The sequence below is a fragment of the Terrapene carolina genome, unplaced genomic scaffold (assembly GCF_002925995.2).
Source record: "Terrapene carolina triunguis isolate 2854851 unplaced genomic scaffold, T_m_triunguis-2.0 Scaffold84, whole genome shotgun sequence".
Taxonomy (NCBI): domain Eukaryota; kingdom Metazoa; phylum Chordata; order Testudines; family Emydidae; genus Terrapene; species Terrapene triunguis.
Genome location: NW_020664435.1, coordinates 36,579,658 through 36,603,483, shown reverse-complemented (window position 1 = coordinate 36,603,483; position 23,826 = coordinate 36,579,658). Strand labels below are relative to the sequence as shown.

Here is a 23,826-nt window from a genome sequence, read left to right as displayed (position 1 = left end):
TACTGAAAGTAGGATTTAAGTGGTTCCAAGTAGTAACAGACAGAACAAAGTAAGACACCAAGCAAAATAAAATAAAATGTGCACATGTATGTCTAATCAAACTGAATACAGATAATCTCACCCTCAGAGATGCTTCAGTAAGTTTTTTTCTCAGACTGGACACCTTTCAGGCCTGGGCACAATTCTTTCCCCTGGTACAGCTCTTGTTCCAGCTCAGGTGGTAGCTAGGGGATTCTCCATGATGGCTCTTCTCTCTCCCTTGTTCTGTTTCACCCCTTTATAGATCTTTTGCATAAGGCGGGAACCCTTTGTCCCTCTGGGTTTCCACCCCCCTCACTGGAAAAACACCAGGTTAAAGGTGGATTCCAGTTCAGGTGACATGATCACATGTCACTGCAAGACTTCATTACCCACTTGCCAGCACACACATATACAGGAAGACTCACAGGTTAAACACAGCCATCTGCAGACAATGGTCCTGGTTAATGGGAGTCATCAAATTCCAAACCACCATTAATGGCCCACACTTTGCATAATTACAATAGGCCCTCAGAGTTATATTTTATATTTCTAGTTTTAGATACAAGAGTGGTACATTTATACAAATAGGATGATCACACTGTGACGTTGTGCAGTCTATATGGTTTTATAAAAACATGATAATAAGTGAATATAATGTAACTGGGATAGTTTTATAAAAATTTGATAAGTGACTATAATGCAAATGGGATATGCTTCGTGCAAAAGGTCTCTTGTAAGGTATCATTACAAAGCTTATAATCTACCGAGTATGATCATCTGATTTGTATAAATGTACCACTCTTGTATCTAAAACTAGAAATATAAAACATAACTCTGAGGGCCTATTGTAATTATGTAAAGTGTGGGCCATTAATGATGGTTTGGAATCTTGATGACTCCCATTAACAAGGACCATTGTCTGCAGATGACTGTGTTTACCTGTGAGTCTTCCTGTATATGTGTGTGCTGGCAAGTGAGTAATGAAGTCTTGCAGTGACATGTGATCATGTCACCTGAACTGGAATCCATCTTTAACCTGGTGCTTTTCCAGTGAGGGGGGGTGAAAACCCAGAGGGACAAAGAGTTTCCGCCTTATGCAAAAGATATATAAAGGGGTGGAAGAGAACAGTGAGAGAGAGGAGCCATCATGGAGAAGCCCCTAGCTAACACCTAAGCTGGAACAAGAGCTGTACCAGGGGAAAGAATTGTGCCCAGGCCTGGAAGGTGTCCAGTCTGAGAAAAACTTACTGAAGCATCTCTGAGGGTGAGATTATCTGTATTTAGTTGATTAGGCATAGATTTGCGCATTTTATTTTATTTTGCTTGTGACTTACTTTGTTCTGTCTGTTACTACTTTGAACCACTTAATTCCTACTGTCTGTATTTAATAAAATCACTTTTTATTTAGTAATTTACTCAGAGTATGTATTAATACCTGGGGGAGCAAACAGCTGTGCATATCTCTCTATCAGTGTTATAGAGGGCGAACAATTTATGAGTTTGCCCTGCATAAGCTTTATGCAGGGTAAAACGGATTTATCTGGGTTTAGACCCCATTGGGAGTTGGGCATCTGAGTGCTAAAGACAAGCACACTCCTGTGAGCTGTTTTTTGGGTAAACTCGCAGCTTTGGGACAAGTAATTCAGACCCTTGGTCTGTGTTGGAGTCAGACAGGAGTGTCTGACTCAGCAAGACGGGGTGCTGGAGTCCTGAACTGGCAGGGAAAACAGAAGCAGGGGTAGTCTTGGCACATCGGGTGGCAGCTCCCAAGGGGGTTTCTGTGATCCAACCCGTCACACACATTCAGTAGATTATAAGCTTTGTAATGATACCTTACAAGAGACCTTTTGCATGAAGCATATCCCAGTTACATTATATTCACTAATTATCATATTTTTATAAAACCATATAGACTGCACAACGTCACAGGAGGATCAACGGAAACTTAAAAAAGAGTAAACTTGTGGTACAAGAGGAAAAAAATAAAACTGTAGAAATAAAAATTATAAATTACAAAAACAATGAAGTGCTATTACTTCAAAACACTGAGTTGTGATTGCTTAAACTACTAGCCTCAATTGGTATTGTAAATGTTTGCTTGCTATTAAAAACATAAATTAAATAGCACAATGACATGAATATGCACAATATTAACCAAGATAAATGAGTGCTAAAAACAATGCAAGATAAAAATAACATTTAATAAAATAAAAAGAAATAACTGAAAGGAAGGAAGCTACAGTTACAGCGGAAGTCCAGTTCAGGCAATCGGAGAAGACAATTTTGTGCAATGTTATAAAGCTGCATCCAGACAGGTCACAGCTGGGAAAACTGGAAAGGGATTCTTTGAAAGGTTAAAAACATGGCTGAAACAGTCAAATAGTAAAAACACGTGTGAACATTTTGCATTGGGGGTGGGTGGGATGTGTAAGTCACACACACATTACATAGAATCCAGTCTCCTAGAGCCCAGAGCCTCAGAAGTTAGTGAGGATCTGGAGCCCAGGAACTGGGCAGCACTGGGCCTTTAACACCGCAGCCGTGGGGAGAGGGGGCTGGCATGGACCAGCCAGCCAGGAACACATGCAGCCAGGCTGCCACCCACCCCCTGCTTTGCCAGCCACTGCCCATGGCTCGCCCCAGCTCCTGTTCTCTCTCCCCGAGCCAACTTCCCCCGTCTGGCAGCGCCTCTCCTCCCGTCTCAGCTCGCGCTCATGCCCCTGGCCCCGCTCCCACCCCGCCACTCTGGGAGCAGTGACCCGGCTCCGACTCTGCCCCTCCCCCGCTTCCCGCAGGGAGCAGTCTGGGGGCAAGTGAGGGCGGAGGGGGAGAGGGGCCGGGCACTGGCTTCAGCTGACGTTACTGAGCATGCGCACAACACCCGCGCATGCTCAGTGAAAGCTAGGTGCTGCGCGTGGGGCGGGAGGATGGGGCTGGTGCGCGTGCTGGAGCTGTACAGTGGCATCGGTGGGATGCACCAGGCGCTGACAGGTACCGGCCCCGCCAGCGGTCCCCCTTCCCCCCCCGGCTGGGATTCCCACCGCCGCTCGGCCCGGCCTGTGCCGCCCCAGGCGGAGCCCTGGCGGGCCTGGGCTGGCGGTGCCCGCCGTGGGCTGGCGCAGGCACCTGTGCAGGTTGGGCTGTGCGCGGTGCGCAGGCAGAGGAGCGCATGAGCCCAGCTCTGGTAGCGTGGGGGGCTGATAGTAGCAGTCCGGAGCATCTGAGCTGCTTGTCTGCAGAGCTGTGCTTGGGGAAAACAGCTCTGTAAACTTGGGGGGAACAGGGTGGGAAAATTGCTCTGCAGACTGTCCGGCCGAAGCCCAGATCTGCTCGTCTGCCTGCTGCCATAGTGGTGGTAGGTTCATTACTGTTCATATTAGGTAGATATTACTTGTCTGGTCAAAAAACCCATCAGAGCCAAAAGTCGAACTCCAGGGCTGCAGACAAGTAGAATTCTGCAAGGATGCCCTAAAACTAATCCCAAATTAAGAGTGTATTTAACATGCATGAGTGAGACCTGTTGGGTTTTTACCTGTGTGCATATTTGCTTTCACTTCATTGAAAAAAACCCACTGGGTTTTGGTTTAGGATGGCCTGTGTTTTGTGGTGTATAGTTATAAAAGAAGTATTTTTAGTAGAGCTGTCAGGCGATTCAAAAAAATTAATTGTGTGATTAAAAAAATTAATAGAATGCCATTTATTTATATATTTTTGATGTCTTCTACATTTTCAAATATATTTATTTCAATTACAACACAGAATACAAAGTGTACAGTGCTCACTTTATATTTATTTTTTATTACAAATGTTTGCACTGTAAAAAAATGAAAGAAATAATATTTTTCAATTTACCTCGTGCAAGTAGTATAGTGCAATCTCTTTATCATGAAAGTTGAACTTATAAATGTAAAATTGTGTACAAAAAATAAGTGCATTCAAAAATAAAACAATGTAAAATTTTAGCTCCTGCAAGTCCACTCAGTCCTACTTCTTGTTCAGCCAATAGCTCAAACAAGTTTGTTTACATTTGCAGGTGATAATGCTGCCTGCTTCTTGTTTACAATGTCACCTGAAAGCGAGAACAGGCATTCTCATGGCACTGTTGTAGCCGGTGTCGCAAGATAAATCTTTAGCACATCTGGCGCTAAATATATGTCCCTTCATGCTTCAACCACCATTCCAGAGGACATGTGTCCATGATGACAGATTCTGCTTGATAACAATCCAAAGCACTGTGGACCGACGTGTGTTCATTTTCATTATCTGAGTCAGCTGCCTCCAGCAGAAGGTTGATTTTCTTTTTTGATGGTTCAGGTTATGTAGTTTATGCATTGGAGAGTTGCTCTTTTAAGATTTCTGAAAGCATGCTCCACACCTCGTCCCTCTCAGATTTTGGAAGGCACTTCAGACTCTTAAACCTTCGGTTAGGTGCTGTAGCTATCTTTAGAAATCTCACATTGGTACCTTCTTTGCGTTTTGCAGTGAAAGTGTTCTTAAAACGAACATGTGCTGAGTCATCATCCGAGACTGCTATAAAATTAAATACGTGGCAGAATGGGGGCAAAACAGAGCAAGGGACTCCCCCCATGGAGTTCAGTCACAAATTCAATTAACACATTATTTTTTTAACGAGCATCATCAACATGGAAGCATGTCCTCTGGAATGGTGGCTGAAGCATGAAAGGGCATACGAATGTTTAGCACATCTGGCACATAAATACCTTGCAATGCTGGCTACAAAAGTGCCAATGCAAATGCCTGGTCTCACTTTCTGGTGACATTGTAAATAAGAAGAGGGCAGCATTATCTCCTGTAAATGTAAACAACCTTGTTTGTCTTAGCGATTGGCTGAATAAGAGGTAGGACAGAGTGGACTTGTAGGCTCTAAAATTTTACATTGTTTTGTTTTTGAGTGCAGTTATGTAACAACAACAACAACAATCTACATTTGTAAGTTACACTTTCATGATCAAGAGATTGCATTATGGTACTTGTATGAGGTGAATTGAAAAATACTATTTCTTTTATCATTTTTACAGTGCAAATATTATCAAAAATAATATGCGCTTTGATTTCAATTACAACACAGAATACAATACACCTCTACCCCGATATAACGCTGTCCTCGGGAGCCAAAAAATCTTACCGCGTTATAGGTGAAACCGTACTATATCGAACTTGCTTTGATCCGCCAGAGTGCGCAGCCCCGCCCTCCTCGGAGCACTGCTTTACCGCGTTATATTCAAATTCATGTTATATCAGGTCGCGTTATATCAGGGTAGAGGTGTATATATGAAAATGTAGAAAAACATCCAAAATATTTAATAAATTTCAATTGGTCATCTATTGTTTAACAGTGCAATTAAAACTGCGATTAATCACAATTAATTTTTTTGAGTTAATTGCGTGAGTTAACTGCAATTAATTGACAGCCTAATTTTTAGCCTTTATTAGGGCTGAAGTATTTGTAATGATTTTAGTTAATATTGGAACGATTCCTGCCAAATTATAAATTCAATTGGATTATGCTGAAACCTGAATTTATGAACAAGAATTTCAGGGACAACACTAGTTGGCTTGAAGGAAAGTATTGTAATTAAATACATATCTTAGACACACCCCTTTTTCTCCCAACCAGCATTTTAATTACTAAAAGTCTAATAAGGGGGACCAACTTAAATACTCTGGCCAGGTATTACCAAGGTCTCTTCAAGTGGTTTATAAAAACATTTAAAACCTGCAGTATTAGGCACACCAACGCAGGTGCTCTGCAGACTAATAAGGTGATATCCTTAGGGCTGGTCTACTCTGCTGCTTAAGTCGATGTAACTTATGTCGCTCAAGGTGTGAAAAAGACACCCTCCCCCCAGAGCGACGCAATTTAATCAGCTTAAGTGCTGTTCACACTGTGCTATGTCAGTGGGAGACACTCTCCCGCCAACATAGCTTCTGCCTCTCGCAGAGGTGGAGTAATTATGCTGAAGGGAGAGTGCTTTCAGATCGGCATAGCGCGTTTTCACCAGATGCACTAAGTGGCGCAGCTGCGCCAAGGTAGCGTGGTAGTGTAGACTGCCCTTAGACTTGCTGTCACTTCTCTCTCCTATGCCAGACTAAGAGATCTTCCTTTTGACTGAACCCCCCTTACCTTCAGTTCCATTTTCTTTGGTTATTATGAATAACTGTGCTTATCCTGGGCATAAAGGAATGCATTTTTTTTCTATGCCAGTAATGTCTGTTTTCTTCATTTCTTTGTTAAGTTATTTGGAAAATCAGGCAGCTTCATCTCGTCTTTTGCCAGGTGCCTGCCTATTAAAGTTCCCGAAACAGTAGGAGGTGGAAAATGAAGGAACATAGTTTTAAACAAGAGCTTTTTGGACGTGGTTTGTGGTTTATAAATACAGTTAACTGTAGTGCAAATTGAAAGCTTTCAATAAGGATTTAGAACGCAACTAGGGGAGCTTGCCAGCAGAATAAAATGCAAGAGAAAAACAAGGTATTTAAAATGGGTTGCCCAAAACACACACAAAATAGGTTATTGTTTTATTATAATATTTGTGTGTATAAGTGTTACAGTAACTATAAGGCAAGACAATAAAATATGTGAACATGCAAAAAAGTAGGAATAGTAGAGACAGCTAAGTCTTAATAACTGTCTTAGGGACCAAACACCTCTCTCATTCTCTAAAGGTGTCTTTGGAAGAGAGTACGGGCCACAGGTATTTTTGTTGAGAGTTCTAGAGATTCTGGAATCTTAACTGAAAGAAAAAGAGACAGATACTTTGTTTCTTGTATTCCTGTCTAACATAGTCTTAATTCTAAAATAAAATCTGAATGTTTTATCTTGCTTTCCATGAGATTCCGTGAAAAATAGACTGAATCCACACCATTATCAACTTGTCACATGTTGGTATCTATAGGTATGGGAAAAATCATCCCCAGATGTTATCTGGTTCTGTTGTTAACATAATCATAGACACTCTGTGAACACACAGTAACATCCTCCAATGATTAACAAATACTGATACTAATGTGTTAAAAGTTCTTGGGGAATCTCAGGGGGTCCTACAGATGCCAATGGTCCAAGTGAAATGTAATACCACAGCATAAAAGCAACAAATTAGCTATGAGAGATGAGCCTTTCTGAGATGTAGCCTCGGAGAAATATGAGAGTATTGCAAATAGGTGAGCAAAAAGTATAATGATTGTATAACACCACACTGCATACTGCTTGTGCTTGAGAATGTTGGGAGTGTGACCAAATCATCACCATTGCATCTAGGACATGGTTTTTTTTGTGAGGGGCGGGAGGGAACTAAATCACTGCTATTGGTCCCAGAAATGTTCCGTTTATTTCCAGAACTTTCAGTTACAGCTTAGAATTACAGATGGAGTTTCTGAACAATTGCAGCAGTGTCAGTGTCGATAGTAATTTACATTTCTGTTCTTTTGGGTTTACTTTCAAATGAAGAAATTACAATAAATACAAATAGTATGGCTAGGATTCTTTTGTAGAGGTACCATCCAGAGCAGATGAAGCGACTCATGTCTTTAGTGGGAGGCTTGAATTCTTATTTGTTTGAATGACCCTGGATAGTGTTGAAGGGTTAAGTACCAATTGAAATTTGCATATCAAATGGATACAATACCATTTGCATCACAGCGGACATTACTTTTTTCAGATCTGGCTATTTTTCTTTATGGGAAGTGTGTGATGAGAAGCACAAACTGCCCCTTGGTGCCCTATTTCCATGTCCCTTTAAAATCTGCAAATTTTACACTTGCAGCCAAGTCTTGTTTTGAGTCCTGTTATGACTAATAACTGCGCAGCATGAATAAAAAGGGTTCCATTCTGTTGCTTTATCTACATTTTTAATGTGTCTTGTAGCCATTTGGGTTTAGTTTACTCATGATGTTTATCCTTATAAAGGCACAAAGTAAAGGCAAAGTGGGACTCAAATGTTTGTTTTCATGTGGAGATTAGAGGAAGAAAGTAAAAATTCCTTGCAATTACTTTTTCTTGTATAATAGCAAGAATTCATGTGTGCTTCAAACTTGTGCATATGCAGCTATAAACAAGAGTGGCACCATGGCATAAATTTCTCTAATGGAATTCTTCTGCTGTCATGTGACAGGAGACAATAGAATTCTCAGCACCATCTGGTAGTGGGGCATTATGGGGGTTTCCTCCAAATGTTTGGGAAGAAAAGAGATCCTGCATTCACCAGTGCTGTGGAGTATAGTCAGCAGGATTCACGAGAAATCAAGAGTAGGTTGCTCATTGGCATCTTTTAGTAATGATTCCAGTAAATGTGTATGTCCAAGAAAAATGAGAGGAAAAGAAGCTGTTTGTTATTTTAAAAAGAAAAGTTTGTATATAAAACCTTAGCGACAGTCTGCAGCAAGAGAGACTAGTTCTGCAAAAGGATTTCTACAATGCTGCCAAGATGAGTATCAGTGTTGGTTCCCTACCACATTAACATCTAACTTAGAGGTAGACTAACTTATGTTTTTCTGTAAAATTATTACTGTTTGTAATTGGTGAATAGATGTTTTCCATAATCAAGCTAAGACTACCTTCCCCCACACTCCCTGGCATCTTTTTATTCTCTGATCTGGCAAACATCTTACACGTGTATTAAACTTCAATATAATTACTCACTCATCATGAAGTGCATGTGTAAGAGTTTGCAAGATAATGGCAACCACCATACCAAATAAAGCCCTAAAAAAAAATTCAACATTTAGCAACAATGCTTCTATATAGTGGTTTCTGAGATAACCACAGTTTTTATCCCATAGTAGGAGATACACGTGGTGACTTATTTATACAGACCAGGCTTGTTCCCCAATATTTTCACGTCAGTAGCACACAGAGAGCATTAGTATATTATTGTCAATGGAGACATGAGAGTTGTGTTCAATTCTTTATTACTAAATTTAGGCATCAGTCCTGAAACTCATGGTGAAAAATCTGCAACTTTTTGCTTATACTTTACATACAGATACTTCAGTATACACAGTGAAGTTTGTAGTATGTTGTTTTAGCACTTTTAAAACTTTGAAAGGAGATTTTTAATGTTTAGTAACATAAGAAATGCAAACAGCATAATTTTGATAAGTGCTTTAACTAAGGTCACAAAGGGAGTCAGTGACAGAGCTAGGATTAGAATGCAGGAGTCTCTGCTCTCAGACATGTCCAGTTAGTCTCTTGAAGCCAATGGAGTAGTCCCTCATTTAGGCCCTGTTCTGCAGACCTTTATGTGTGTGAATAGTTCTGTTAAAGTTAAGGGGATTGCACACATGGTTGAGGCTTTCAGGATTGGGCCTTTACCTTGGGGTGTCTGAAAGCAGAATTTAATCCTATTTATTCCCATTAGAAGGTAATGTGATTGCTGCTCCAGGCCATTCTCTCCACTGTTAAGAAATAGGAGACTTCGACAGTTAAGATGTCAGACACCAAAAACTGCCATATATATTTGTTTAACCACAGAACATCTGCAATGAAAATTATAATGTTTTGTTTTTAGAAAAGTCATCTTTTCTTCTAGTCCTCTTCCATAGCAACCCTCCTCCAAACAAACAAGCAAAAATCAAAACCAAACAAACAAAAACCCCAATGAAATAAAACAAACTTTTCATGGCTTATTAATTTAGGCAGCTTTCCCATATACAATTAACTCCAAGTCTGTTCCATCCAAACTTCTAGTTAGCTGGATGTTTAAAATTTGTGTTTGCATGAAATATGAGAGAAGAACTTTAAAAGGTACCACTTCTGGGTTACAAGTTCAGTTGTATTTTTTCTTCCCAGTGATTAAGTTTCATAAAAGAAGGATTTAAATCTATGTGCAGTCTGTCATTTCTGTTTTTTTATGGCTACCATTTTATCTGGCTATCTCAATAATTGTAAAGGGTCTTGGCCAAAGACATTCTAGAAAGTAAACTTCAGCATCAAACGTCTGATTGCTGTTCACTCCTGTAAAATATAAATGATCTGTGTTATGTCACTGAGAACAGTTACATTTAAATAAAAGAAAAATAGGCAGGCAGAAATATAGTCCAGTAAAACCCCAAATTAAACCATATTGTCAATCTGGGCAGAGTCTTCAATTTCTAAAATATAGCTTTTTTCACAAGAATAGTGCTGGTTAAAAATTATAAAAATCAACATTCGGTTGTTCTACTGTGCAGGCATAGGTACTGAGTGTGTGGTGATGGGAAGGAAGAAACTGATTATCTTGCAGGAAGCAAGCATCATGTTGACTGATGGCCCAGGCTAATACCTATACCTAGAAGTCAATAATAGACCAAAAATGAAATCTTTAATGTTTATTCTAAAGGGAAACTGAACTGGCATAAAATGTGACCGTTCTTTCTTCTTACATCTGTTTTCATAATCTTCTACAGTAGATAGTTACTTTGATTCTGAATTCCCTTTGTTTTCAAATCTGCCAGACCCTGCCCTTGGCAGTATGCTATCTATTCCATGTGCTGTGCTGACATTGATGATTCTGGTGCAGGAGTATATTATATTATAGCAATAAATATAAACAGATCTATGCTAATTTTAAGGTCTGTTAGAAACACATGGCAGGGAATCGTTGTCAAGTGTAAAAGGACATATTTGGTAGCAGCTGAAATTTTATTTTCAAGCTTTTACGGAGAGCTATAAACTGTGGATTGCCTTTTCCAAATCTAAAACTAACAGAGGTAGCCACTTTACTTCCATCTGTTTGAATTTCTGTATGTTTAGGTCACTACCTCCGCCTCCACCATAGCAGTAAGTGGACAAGAGTGCTCTATAATTTGGATTTTAAGGCCAGATTTAGGATCTCCTCTGACCTCCTGCATAACTGGGAGCCAGTATCAAGCGGAATGCCCCAGGGATTGGTCCTGGGGCCAGTTTTGTTCAACATCTACATTAATGATCTGGATGATGGGATGGATTGCACCCTCAGCAAGTTCGCCGATGACACTAAACTGGGGGGAGAGGTAGATATGCTGGAGGGTAGGGATAGGGTCCAGAGTGACCTAGACAAATTGGAGGATTGGGCCAAAAGAAATCTGATGAGGTTCAACAAGGACAAGTGCAGAGTCCTGCACTTAGGACGGAAGAATCCCATGCACTGCTACAGGCTGGGGACTGACTGGCTGAGTGACAGTTGTACAGAAAAGGACCTGGGGATTACAGTGGATGAGAAACTGGATATGAGTCAATAGTGTGCCCTTGCTGCCAAGAAGGCTAAAGGCATATTGGGCTGCATTAGTAGGAGCATTGTCAGCAGATCGAGGGAAGTGATTATTACCCTCTATTCAACATTGGTGAGGCCACATCTGGAGTATTGCGTTCAGTTTTGGGCCCCCCAAAAGGATATGAACAAATTGGAGAGAGTCCAGCGAAGGGCAACGAAAATTATTAGGAGGCTGGGGCACGTGACTTATGAGGTGAGACTGAAGGAACTGGGCTTATTTAGTCTACAGAAAAGAAGAGTGAGGGGGGATTTGATAGCAACCTTCAACTACCTGAAAGGGCGTTCCCAGAGGATGGAGCTAGGCTGTTCTCAGTGGTGGCAGACGACAGAACAAGGAGCAATGGTCTCAAGTTGCAGTGGGGGAGGTCTAGGTTGGATATTAGGAAAAACTTTTTCACTAGGAGGGTGGTGAAGCACTGGAATGGGTTAACTAGGGAGGTGGTGGACTCTCCATCCTTAGAGGTTTTTAAGGCCCGGCTTGACAAAGCCCTGGCTGGGATCATTTAGTTGGGGATTGGTCCTGCTTTGAGCAGGGGATTGGACTAGATGACCTCCTGAGGTCTCTTCAAACCCTAGTCTGCTATGATGTTATGGTAACACAGACTATATGACCTCACACAGTAATTTCTGCATAAACCCCTAACTGCAGTTTGAGGTATAGCATATCTTTTGGAAAGCTATCTAGTCTGAATTTGAAGACTTCAATTGATGGAAAATCCACCATGTCCCTAAGCATAGATAGATTCTAGGACTGGAAGGGACCTTGAGAGGTCATCGAGTCCAGTCCCCTGCCCTCATGGCAGGACCAAATACTGTCTAGACCATCCCTGATAGACATTTATCTAACCTACTCTTAAATATCTCCAGAGATGGCGATTCCACAACCTCCCTAGACAGTTTATTCCAGTGTTTAACCACCCTGACAGTTAGGAACTTTTTCCTAATGTCCAACCTAAACCTCCCTTGCTGCAGTTTAAGCCCATTGCTTCTTGTTCTATCCTTAGAGGCTAAGGTGAACAAGTTTTCTCCCTCCTCCTTATGACACCCTTTTAAATACCTGAAAACTGCTATCATGTCCCCTCTCAGTCTTCTCTTTTCCAAACTAAACAAACCCAGTTCTTTCAGCCTTCCTTCATAGGTCATGTTCTCAAGACCTTTAATCATTCTTGTTGCTCTTCTATGGACCCTCTCCAATTTCTCCACATCTTTCTTGAAATGCGGTGCCCAGAACTGGACACAGTACTCCAGTTAAGGCCTAACCAGCGCAGAGTAGAGCGGAAGAATGACTTCTCGTGTCTTGCTCACAACACATCTGTTAATACATCCCAGCATCATGTTTGCTTTTTTTGCGACAGCATCACACTGTTGACTCATATTTAGCTTGTGGTCCACTATAACCCCTAGATCCCTTTCTGCCGTACTCCTTCCTAGACAGTCTCTTCCCATTCTGTATGTGTGAAACTGATTTTTCCTTCCTAAGTGGAGCACTTTGCATTTCTCTTTGTTAAACTTCATCCTGTTTACCTCAGACCATTTCTCCAATTTGTCCAGATCATTTTGAATTATGACCCTGTCCTCCAAAGCAGTTGCAATCCCTCCCAGTTTGGTATCATCTACAAACTTAATAAGCGTACTTTCTATGCCAATATCTAAGTCGTTAATGAAGATATTGAACAGAGCCGGTCCCAAAACAGACCCCTGCGGAACCCCACTTGTTATGCCTTTCCAGCAGGATTGGGAACCATTAATAACAACTCTCTGAGTACGGTTATCCGGCCAGTTATGCACCCACCTCATAGTAGCCCCATCTAAATTGTCTTTGCCTAGTTTATCGATAAGAATATCATGCGAGACTGTATCAAATGCCTTACTGAAGTCTAGGTATACCACATCCACAGCTTCTCCCTTATCCACAAGGCACGTTATCCTATCGAAGAAAGCTATCAGATTGGTTTGACACAATTTGTTCTTTACAAATCCATGCTGGCTATTCCCTATCACCTTACCACCTTCCAAGTGTTTTGCAGATGATTTCCTTAATTACTTGCTCCATTATCTTCCCTGGCACAGAAGTTAAACTAACTGGTCTGTAGTTTCCTGGGTTGTTTTTATTTCCCTTTTTTTAGATGGGCACTATATTTGCCCTTTTCCAGTCTTCTGGAATCTCTCCCGTCTCCCAAGATTTTCCAAAGATAATAGCTAGAGGCTCAGATACCTCCTCTATTAGCTCCTTCAGTATTCTAGGATGTATTTCATCAGGCCCTTGTGACTTGCAGGCATCTAACTTTTCTAAGTGATTTTTAACTTGTTCTTTTTTTATTTTATCTGCTAAACCTACCCCCTTCCCATTAGCATTCACTAGGTTAGGCATTCCTTCAGACTTCTCGGTGAAGACCGAAACAAAGAAGTCATTAAGCATCTCTGCCATTTCCAAGTTTCCTGTTACTGTTTCTCCCTCTTCATTGAGCAATGGGCCTACCCTGTCTTTGGTCTTCTTGCTTCTAATGTATTGATTAAAAAGTCTTCTTGTTTCCCTTTATTCCCGTAGCTAGTTTGAGCTCATTTTGTGCCTTTGCCTTTCTAATCTTGCCCCTGCATTCCTGTGTTCTTTGCCTATATTCATCCTTTGTAATCTGTCCTAGTTTCCATTTTTTATATGACTCCTTTTTATTTTTTAGATCATGCAAGATCTCGTGGTTAAGCCAAGGTGGTCTTTTGCCACATTTTCTATCTTTCCTAACCAGCGGAATAGCTTGCTTTTGGGCCCTTAATAGTGTCCCTTTGAAAAACTGCCAACTCTCCTCAGTTGTTTTTCCCCCTAGTCTTGATTCCCATGGGACCTTACCTATCAGCTCTCTGAGCTTACCAGAATCCGCCTTCCTGAAATCCATTGTCTCTATTTTGCTGTGCTCCCTTCTACCCTTCCTTAGAATTTCAAACTCTATGATTTCATGATCACTTTCACCCAAACTGCCTTCTACTTTCAAATTCTCAATGAGTTCCTTCCTATTTGTTAAAATCAAGTCTAGAACAGCTTCTCCCCTAGTAGCTTTTTCAACCTTCTGAAATAAAAAGTTGTCTGCAATGCAGTCCAAGAATTTGTTGGATAGTCTGTGCCCCGCTGTGTTATTTTCCCAACGTATATTTGGATAGTTGAAGTCCCCCATCACTACCAAATCTTGGGCTTTGGATGATTTTGTTAGTTGTTTAAAAAAAGCCTCATCCATGTTGTTCAGTGGTTAATTACCCTCACTGTTAAAAATGTATGCTTTATTCCTAGCCTTCCTAACATTAAGTTGTTTTCTGCATAGCTACAGTTTAATTACTTTGCCAGCCCTTGAAAACTGGCACTTACTCTTTTAAGAGACATCTCGAGGGCAATGCATATTTCTTTTAGTGCTGTGCTTTTTCTTGGGAGTTCAGTTAACTGGTTGTAACCTAGTCAGAAATGCCTAAATATTGCATAAACAATGAGGAAATATTGCATGTTTCTAGACAGGTAAATAGATTTTGTGCTCATTGTTGGATAATTAAATAAAATGTATAATTAAAATAAAGTGCAAGTCTGTTCTTTTGGTTTCAGAAAAAAGCTCTGAATGATGGGAAAAGACAATTATACAGAAATGTGGTGGCCATTGAGTTATTCACATCAGAATTTAGCATCCAGATTAAATATTAAAATGATTTTAATAAAATCTCACAAAAGGTGATTTTATTTTATTTTTTATTGTGAGATCTTGAGTATACAGATTTTCCTTTGCTAGATACAGTGGTCCAGATTAATTTGTCCATCCCAGCTGCTTTGTTCAGTTCCGGTGGTGTAAAGCTACCAGAAAGCCTCCTTCTGACGAATCCACTTGTGTCAGAGGAACTCCCAAGGAACACTGATCTGGCATAGCGGCTTTGTGCAACACTCTTCCCCGGTACCCCATTGTGGGACATCCTTGGTAGAGAGGGATAGTGGCTGGGGTTACCCTGTGTCCTTGCAATTCTGAGCTGCCAGAACAGTTCCTTGGGGCCATGAACAGCTGGAAGTAAGTCAAAGCAGCCCAGAGGCTCCTCTGATTTACACCGGGGATTGAATGGGGCCCCAGGAAATGTGAATATAAAGGTGATCCTACCCTTCCTATTGTTCATGTGCTGACCTCAGTTTGATTGCACCAGGAAGTTTCTTGCCCAGTATATATTGATTAATTACTATTCCTATAGTGCAGAGTCTGCAATTCATATAAAGCAGCAGTGCTCTTAGTCTGCCAAGAGGTTTTGTAAACCGAAACTCTTGTATATTCTTTTACTTAGTGTAACAGAGCCATAGAAGAAAAGCTATTAGTACTTGACGTTCGTACGGTGTTTAGAACTACGCTGAAGTATCTCTGTAGAAGAACCTAAGACTAATAGATAAGAGATGCTTGCTATTTCTCCAAACCCAGAGAAAAACCCGACCTTGGTAACAGTGTTTTTGTAAAGATAAAATTCTATACTTGGCTCTATAGATATAGTGGGAAGTAGGCTAACGTAACTTACTATGCTAACAAATTTGATTCTGCTGGGCAATGGCACCACGCTGCCTATGCTATGCTCTCAGGAGAACTATTGTAGTCATACCGTGTGCATTGTTTTTCCTACTTCTCTTGAAAAAGATAATCTAAAAAACGAAAATAGCCATGTTTTCCATTACATTACTCACTTCTGAATGTTGGAATCTGAACACAGAACAAAAGTCTTATTAGTAAATTTTGTTGAGTTTAATGCTATTTCAGCTCAATAGGAGGAAAGTGAAGTGTGTCCTTTGCACGGAAACGAGATCCTGTAAGATCCCAGCATTGTAGAGTTGGAGAAATAGGTATTGGATGAGGAGAATTAGAACAAAGTTTTTATAACTTTCCCTCCAGAATTAGCCTTTATGGTTTGGGTTAAAAGTGTGTCACAAGTGCTTTCCTAAAAATCATTGGTTACTCTCTTCCAGTATGCGTGGTGACCACCATGGGCCAGCCTTTAGGGCCTACAAAGCCCTTGATTGAAGTCCCTGGTTTAAAAAAAAAAAAAAATATTAAGGGGATGGAAATAGTGGTGGTGGAAAGGGTGGACATCTGACCTAAGAGTGGCTGTCAGAGCCTCCAGCTTCTCCCATTTTTATTATTTGTTTGATGGGATAATGATTTGACATGGTTAATTTTCATTCCTGTCAAGGCACCCACAGGGCAGTCACCTGTTAATTAGAGACAATATATCTTCAAAAGGAATCTCCTTTGCTGTATTGGAAATCTGCATCCATTACCTAGGCATTACTGTTGTGCTGTAGGAAGCCATGGTATCGGATTTTTAAATACGCTTCTAAATTTAGATAGTTGATCTGCTAAACTGACATTTTTTTCGCAGTAGATGTCCGTGTTAACATACCTGATCCATAGTCCCAGGTGTAGTCATCACAGTTGCTCTGCTATGAGCATACCTGTGCGTAATACATCTGTAACAATGTGAGTTCACAATGTCAAGAGAGAAGATAAGAGACGCTATAAAATGGGCCTTTAATAGGTGGTAACATAGTTCACCTATTCATCTTTTCCCCCTGAGGCTTAGATTGTCTTTGTCATTGGTTAAATTAAGTGAGCAAACCAGAAAATGCTAGTGTTGCCTGAATGAAAATTCCTATATATTGTTTCATACTGTGACCTTTCAAATATTTCTGAACGGCAGAGAAATTTGAGTAAGATGGCAGAGGCTTGAAAGCTCTAGCAATCAGGTATAGTAGATAAGGCTTTAATTTTCAGTGTTCTAGTTATCACTATTGGAGTTCTGTACTTGGCTTTCCTGCTCCGAAATTGCTGGGCATGGAAAGTGTTTTACTCTGTTTTGTAAAGTACCATGAACATTTATAGCACTCAACAGATAATTAGCAATCATTCATATGATGTACTCAGGTTGACAATTAACATGTCATTTTGAAAAGTGATGTTATTAAAGGAGTCTATCTTGTCTCTTTTCTTACAAAAACAGATTAAAATTGTTAATGCTGAAGTTGGAATAACATGGCAAGCAGATCATGGAGTTGCTGCTGTTTGTTAGAATTGATATAGTTTACAGTAGAAAGTGTTTGCATGGTATGTAAAATGGCTCAGTGTAGAGCAGGGGTTCTCAAACTGGGGGTCGGGACCCCTTAGGGGGTCACAAGGCTATTACATGGGAGGGTTGCAAGCTGTCAGCCTCTGTGCCAAACCCCACATCGCCTCCAGCATTTATAATGGCGTTAAATATATAAAAACGTGTTTTTAATTTATAAGGTGGAGTCGCACTCAGAAGCTTGCTATGTGAAAGGGGTCACCAGTAAAGAAGTTTGAGAACCACTGGGTGTAGGGGATAAGCAATGTGCTATGATCAGTGGTAGACGGAACAGCATCTTTTGTGATCTGAGTTTCTGTAGAATTGGCTTATTCTGTTGCTCTATAAACTAATTGTTTATTCTGTGTCTGTTCTCTGCATTTTTCCTTTAGGATAATTATTATTAGGTTTATACTGCAGTCTCCTGATTTCTCATTAATATATTTTAAGAAGTCAATCATATCTCTTTTCATCTAAGAAATTATGGTGTTACACTAAGAGCTGCCTAATGCCTTTGTCCTTCAAGCTGCTCCATGCCAGAGGACCCTTGCACTCATACAAAACATTTGCAGGGTCAGGGCCCAAGGTGGAATACAAGCAATAATGTGTTTCAGTGATCTTAAAAATCCCCCTTTTGGATGTTTCAGTGCAGCAACATAGATGACCCAAGTTCAAGAACAACTTTACTAACCCAGTTTCCCAAACTGACAAACAATATGCTTCAAGAGTGGCAAGTCTGGTTTCCAGGGTGTACGATCTGTCATTAATAGCTAGAGTATTTCTGTCAATTGCTGCATGGTGCAGCATGTTGATCTGCAAATCCTTATGTCCCCTGTGTTCTTACCTAGAAAAAATGTAACTACAATAATGACCAAGAAGAGGGTGGATGGAGTTTCTGTGCATGTGTGTTACAGTGATTACAAATCACTTTTTGGAGTGCAGTGGGAGGAGAAAAGCAGCTTTGACTATAAAATGAAGTGATTGCTGTACATTTTGTGTAAAGTCTGAGTCAGCACAGTTGTTCTGAGCACATTATTTCTCTTTTCCTTTACCTTTAAAACTATGTGTGCGTTCGCTCTGGTAACATAATGAGAAAATGTAGTGTATTTTAAAGCACAGCTATGGTTTTGCAAATTCCTTTCTTAATTCCAGAAAGCTGTATATCAGCAGAAGTTGTTGCTGCTGTTGATGTGAACACTGTTGCTAACGAAGTGTACAAACACAACTTTCCCAGCACGCCATTGTGGGCAAAGACAATTGAGGTGAGTAATGGACACGTGTCTCTTTGTGCTCTAGCCATCTCAGTTGAGTATTCACTGCCCACATTTAGTAGGGAATGTGGAATCAAAACACTTGAAACTGGGAGGCAGTAATGTAAAAGGATTGCTTTGTTGGATTATGTGTAGTGATGACTTTCGTCGATTCCTGGAGGTGTAACTGCTACTTGAGGGAGATGCACACATGCACAGAGTAGACTGATTTCAGATGCCTTCTAGGTTAGCTGAGAGGGATTTTGTTTTTCCTGAAAACCTGCTGTATAAGGGTGCTTGATTACTGTGCCCATAAAGGTTATGTGGCCAAGCAGGGTGCATCAACCCCCAAAATAAGAAGAAATGTAAAAGAATTTTGTCAGATTAGTAAGAGACATTCATTTCTTCTGCATTTAAAACTGGATTGTAAAAAGCAATTTAAAATACACTGTAGGGAACAATCCTGCATTGTTAGAGGGCTGGATCGACCAGGTGACCTAGTAAGTCTCTTCCCTCTCTAATTTCCTTGAAAAAGAGCTTTGTAAATTAACTTCAGTGTTTATAAAAAGGCTTGATGCTTTTGTTGATTTATGCCACAAATTTTAATTACACATTTTTGTTTTGGTATGTTTAATATGGCAGGAGAATTATAAATTAGCCACATGGATTTGGATAATTTTCTGTCCATTTCAGAATGGTTCGAAATTACTGAACACCTCGTAATCTCCTGTCACAGTTTTTAGCTTGATGGTAGAAGTTTCTGAGCTTGTTTTAACGCACCAGTTTAAGTAAAACCAGAGTGGATGGCTATAGGTTACCTGCTTATTCAGCACTTGGTACTTGCTGACTAATGTCAGCTCAGAGTTTCTTAAATGGGGGAAAGAAAGAAGAGGAAATTCATTTTACGTCCTTGATGGATTTTAGGAGCAGATTCAAGTCAGTAAAATCTTCCTTAAGCTTTGTGGGAAAACAGTAAAATCTCTCTTGCGTTGCTGTTTTTATATGGAATTTTAGCAACTTTTCTTTTATAAAGCTAACCCCTGAAATACATAAAAAGCGCCAATTCTTTTTCATGACCATAATCACTCACTTTCTTGCTTCTGTTTCTCTAGGTGTGGTGTCACAGCTTGGCTGATTATTAAGCTATTTTAACCCCCCCACACACATACTATTAGCTAAACCTTCTGGTGCAGTTTAATGAACTTGTAGCTCTGGTAGTAATTCTGCAACACAGATCTAATTCTTTCTCCTTTGAACAAAAATCTTTTTGTATTGTATGACCGGTAAGCCATAAAACTAGCTTTGTGGGTTTGTACACAAAAAAGACCAGAATAAACTTTTCACAGTGTACCGGTAAAGAAAAAAAATCTTCACCACTAATAAGAACTAAGTTAAAACCCTTCCTATTAGGGTTACCCAGCAGTTAAACTATAACATATGCCATATTAAGCAACAGCACATGACATGGTATGAAATATTCTGTTTATAATGGTATTTCTGAATGAAATGTGAGTCATGGATTACAGCCTAATGCTTCTGGAACCTTAGACATGCCAGTCAAACATACAACTTTCAGTCTATTAGTTTAAAAACCTCTTTGTCCTAACTAAAAATAAACCTAAAAACCCCACACATTTAATTTGACAGTATCAGTCTGTGTAAGAATTTGTCCACATTATTTAGCACACTATGGTGCAGCAAGTCCTGACACCCAAAGCTAAAAGTACCAGCAGAAGGCAGGCAGGCCATGGAAAAACAGCACATGGGAACAGTGCACACTTTGCCTGCTGCAAAGCAGTCGCCCTTGTCAGTATGGAGAGGAGATTTGGTAGGGGAAGACAGAGTTGGGAGTTTCTCAGGAAAAACTGGTTTAGGATGGGGCATTGGTAAATACCGGTTTAAACTGGGAAAAATAAAATTATTATGAGAATAGACTAATTAATGCTACTGAAAAATATTTAGGAATTTGATGATAATTTTTCAGTAATATGGTTTGTTTAATTTTAAATAAAGCAAATAAAATTACACAAAATATAGCCTCAGTGTAGTGCTGTATGTTATTGCCTTGCCTATTTGAAATAGAAACTATTGAATCTGAGAATTCCCCTTCTTTGTTTAGCAATGAAAATTAGATGTTTGTTTAGCAAAGAAGGGGAATCCCCAGATTCAGAAGTTTCAGTACTTGAGATAAACTGCTGAACTAACCATCCAGGCCAGAACTTTGCCTCTTGCTCTGGAGTGGCTGGCTGGAGAGCAACTGCTGTAACTGAACTCTGAGTACAGTGACTTAAGTAAAAATATTTCAACATGCGCAAAGGTGGAAGACCACTTGACCCGATTCATGGTTATTTTGAGAAAGTTCATTAAGATGGCAAAGAGTCTTTTGACGCAGAAATTGTGAAGCAAAAGGGAGTGGGTAGGCAGACCCCACGAGGAAACATTTTTCAAAATGCAGTGGAAAGAACAAAGAGACACTGGAATCACTGACTTTGGCTAACCGTGTGTGAAGATTTGAATCCGATTCTGAGGTTGAAGGTACTGGTAAAACTGCATTGCCATAGCCAAATACATCTCAACAAAGCCCGATCCAGGTCGGCATTCCGAAGGGACACATTAACAGTTGCTGTTGCATGCAAAGTATGGTTGGAGCTAATGATAAAAGAGACCATTACTCCAGTACACATTTGGGCAACCGCCTTCATCCAAAATATTCAGGAAAGAAATAGTTAGCTGAATAAAAAGAAATTGCCGGGCACTGGATGCTCAGCAAAAATCTCAACTTTCTTCCATATTTTCTTGCATTTAAAGTAGAAGAAGCTCTATATCCAAAAATCAGCATTTTTCATCTGCTTTCAAGGAAAAAGTTTCCCCTGAAACATGGTAGAAAAATCTGAAGAATGCTGATATTCCATCTGACTGAATGGAATTGGTGGTGCAATTGCAGTGTCCAGCAAGCACAGAATGAATCTTTTCAAACTTTGGATATGCACATTCAGAACTGAGGAATAGACTCCGTCTCTCCACTACCTCAGAGTTGGTCTTCTGCTACAAAATGCTGCATGGCCAAAGGGACCTGGACCGGTTGTCTGCAGCTCTGTGTGCTTCTGATTGCTTTGCTTAATGCTTCAAGTCTACAACTTTGCATTATTGTTGTTTTAACGTAATTGAATATTTTCAACTTTTATGTAATATTGAAAACTGAAATAAGTCAACATGTATAACCTTCCTCAAGAAAGTACTTAACCAAAATGTATACAGACATTCTGATGTTCAGTATTAATTACCGATATTAGAATTACACCCACTGCAGTTTTACTTTTTATTTGTACAACCCTATATTAATCGCTGAATCTACTGCCTCATGTAACCACAGTTTGAATATGTAACTAAAACTAAGTGTAATGTGATATGCATTAATAAAACCATTTTTAAAATAGAAAATGCTTAGCGAGTTATTCCCAGGGAGGTAAAAACCAGGATTTTATCTGGTAAAACCCAGCTCTGGTAAGTACCATGCTATCCCTGTCGGGAGAGTACCAGGGCAGCACCTGCTGCTGTAGCCCATGCATTACAAATTATGGCTGCAGAACATCTGCACTTTTTGTTCGGTGTTTGTACACCACCTAGCACTGAGGAGCCCTAATCATGAACCAGGGCCCCAAGTGCTATGGTAATACTACCTCTACTAATGCTTTGTGGCCTAGGTGGAAAAATCTGTTTCCCCAAGTTTTCATGAAGATTCTCTGCAAAGCCTCTGGGCATTTGATTCTGCATAAGGAATTTGCTATCTTTTCAGAAAGATGTAATATTTGAGAGGTTGTTATGGACAAGTGACCATTATTTGAGAGATTGTTATGGGCAGGTGACTACAGACAGGAAAATGCTTTTTCAAAATCTAATTCTGTTCTCCTGTTGAGTTTTAATGCTTTTTAAAATATTTTTTCTGACCAACAAATGGTTAAATATTTGAATAAAGGTGCTTTGTTGGTTTGGGGGAGAAAAATATAGCTAACATTTTTGATGTGACTCACTGAAAGAAATGTGGGCTATCCCTGCCGCTCTAAAAGCGTGATTGACAAACCCAGGATCAAGAATGTGTTCTGACCTCACCAGTTTTGCTAGTGCACTGTCGAAGTAAATACAAATCTGCACTTTACAGTGTTTGCGAAGCATTGGAAAAGGACGCAGTTATTAGGCCAAAGAGCCAGGTTAGAAAGTTTTTACTAGGGGACTGCTAACAGTGGAAGTAACCAGAAAGTTTGGTACCTATAAAGCAGTAATTGACAGAAAAGAAAAAACTCGCAATCCCAAAAGCATGTTTGTTTCTTCCTTATTCAGGGCATAACACTGGCGGAGTTAAACAGATTATCTTTTGATATGATTTTGATGAGTCCTCCATGTCAGCCATTTACAAGGTGTGTATAACAAATATTCCAGTTCTGGAGAAAAATGCAGTAACTATGAATGTTTATTAAGTTAAAAAAATTCTCAAGATCCATACACTTCATGGTTCATATCTGTCTATATTTTCCCATGTATCTTCTGCTATACCTATTTCTGTGTGGGTACTGGAGATGACAGATCTTTACTGGATAAAAAGTAGGCCTGCTAGGATGTACGTTTATTTGATTAATTCCAAATAACAGTCAGGTTTCAATAGATGAACAATAATTACTTTAACGCTGTAACAAATGACATTGCCAGGTTCTAATACTTTTACGCTTGTTGAGTAGTCCCTTACTGCTACAATAAAAGTGGTGATGGGCCAGTCACACTTTCATAGTTCAGTCAAAATTACTGAAGCTTGATGTACTACTTATTTTGCATCCTGTACATGACCTGTGAAAGTGAAACTTTGTGATTTTTTTGCCTTTTAAGATACCTCCCTTTGCTTGTTAATGGTTAGAATCTGATCTCTCTCAATCCAGAGTAACTCCAGACAGACTACTGGAATTACTCCAGGGTTACACCGAAGTGGCCGAGAGTAAAACTTCCCTTGTATATGCATTGACTTTGCAGACATACTTTAAAGGGTAGTAGCTTGTTCTGCAATAAATACTACGATTTGACAGAGAATAAGGGGATCAGAATCAGGGTCTAGATAGAGTTTATATAAAGTCACAAGGATTTTGAAACCTATTTCTGTGTGGGTATTCAAGATGACAGATCTTTACTGGATAAGAAGTAGACCTGCTAGGACGTATGTT

The 23,826-nt window shown here is 39.9% G+C and overlaps 1 protein-coding gene across 3 annotated transcripts in view; it reads left to right on the top strand.

Moving 5' to 3' along the window:
- Nucleotides 1-2,947: 2,947 nt before the first annotated feature.
- The window catches only part of TRDMT1 (tRNA aspartic acid methyltransferase 1), a 41,247-nt gene continuing 20,368 nt past the window's right edge, over nucleotides 2,948-23,826 (top strand). For all 3 annotated transcript variants that reach the window (XM_024193323.1, XM_024193322.1, XM_024193324.2), the window contains exons 1-3: nucleotides 2,948-3,012; nucleotides 18,522-18,631; nucleotides 22,958-23,034. In XM_024193323.1, coding sequence (XP_024049091.1) covers nucleotides 2,949-3,012; nucleotides 18,522-18,631; nucleotides 22,958-23,034 — 251 coding nt within the window. In that variant the 5' untranslated portion in view covers nucleotide 2,948. The remainder of the gene's footprint in view (nucleotides 3,013-18,521; nucleotides 18,632-22,957; nucleotides 23,035-23,826) is intronic.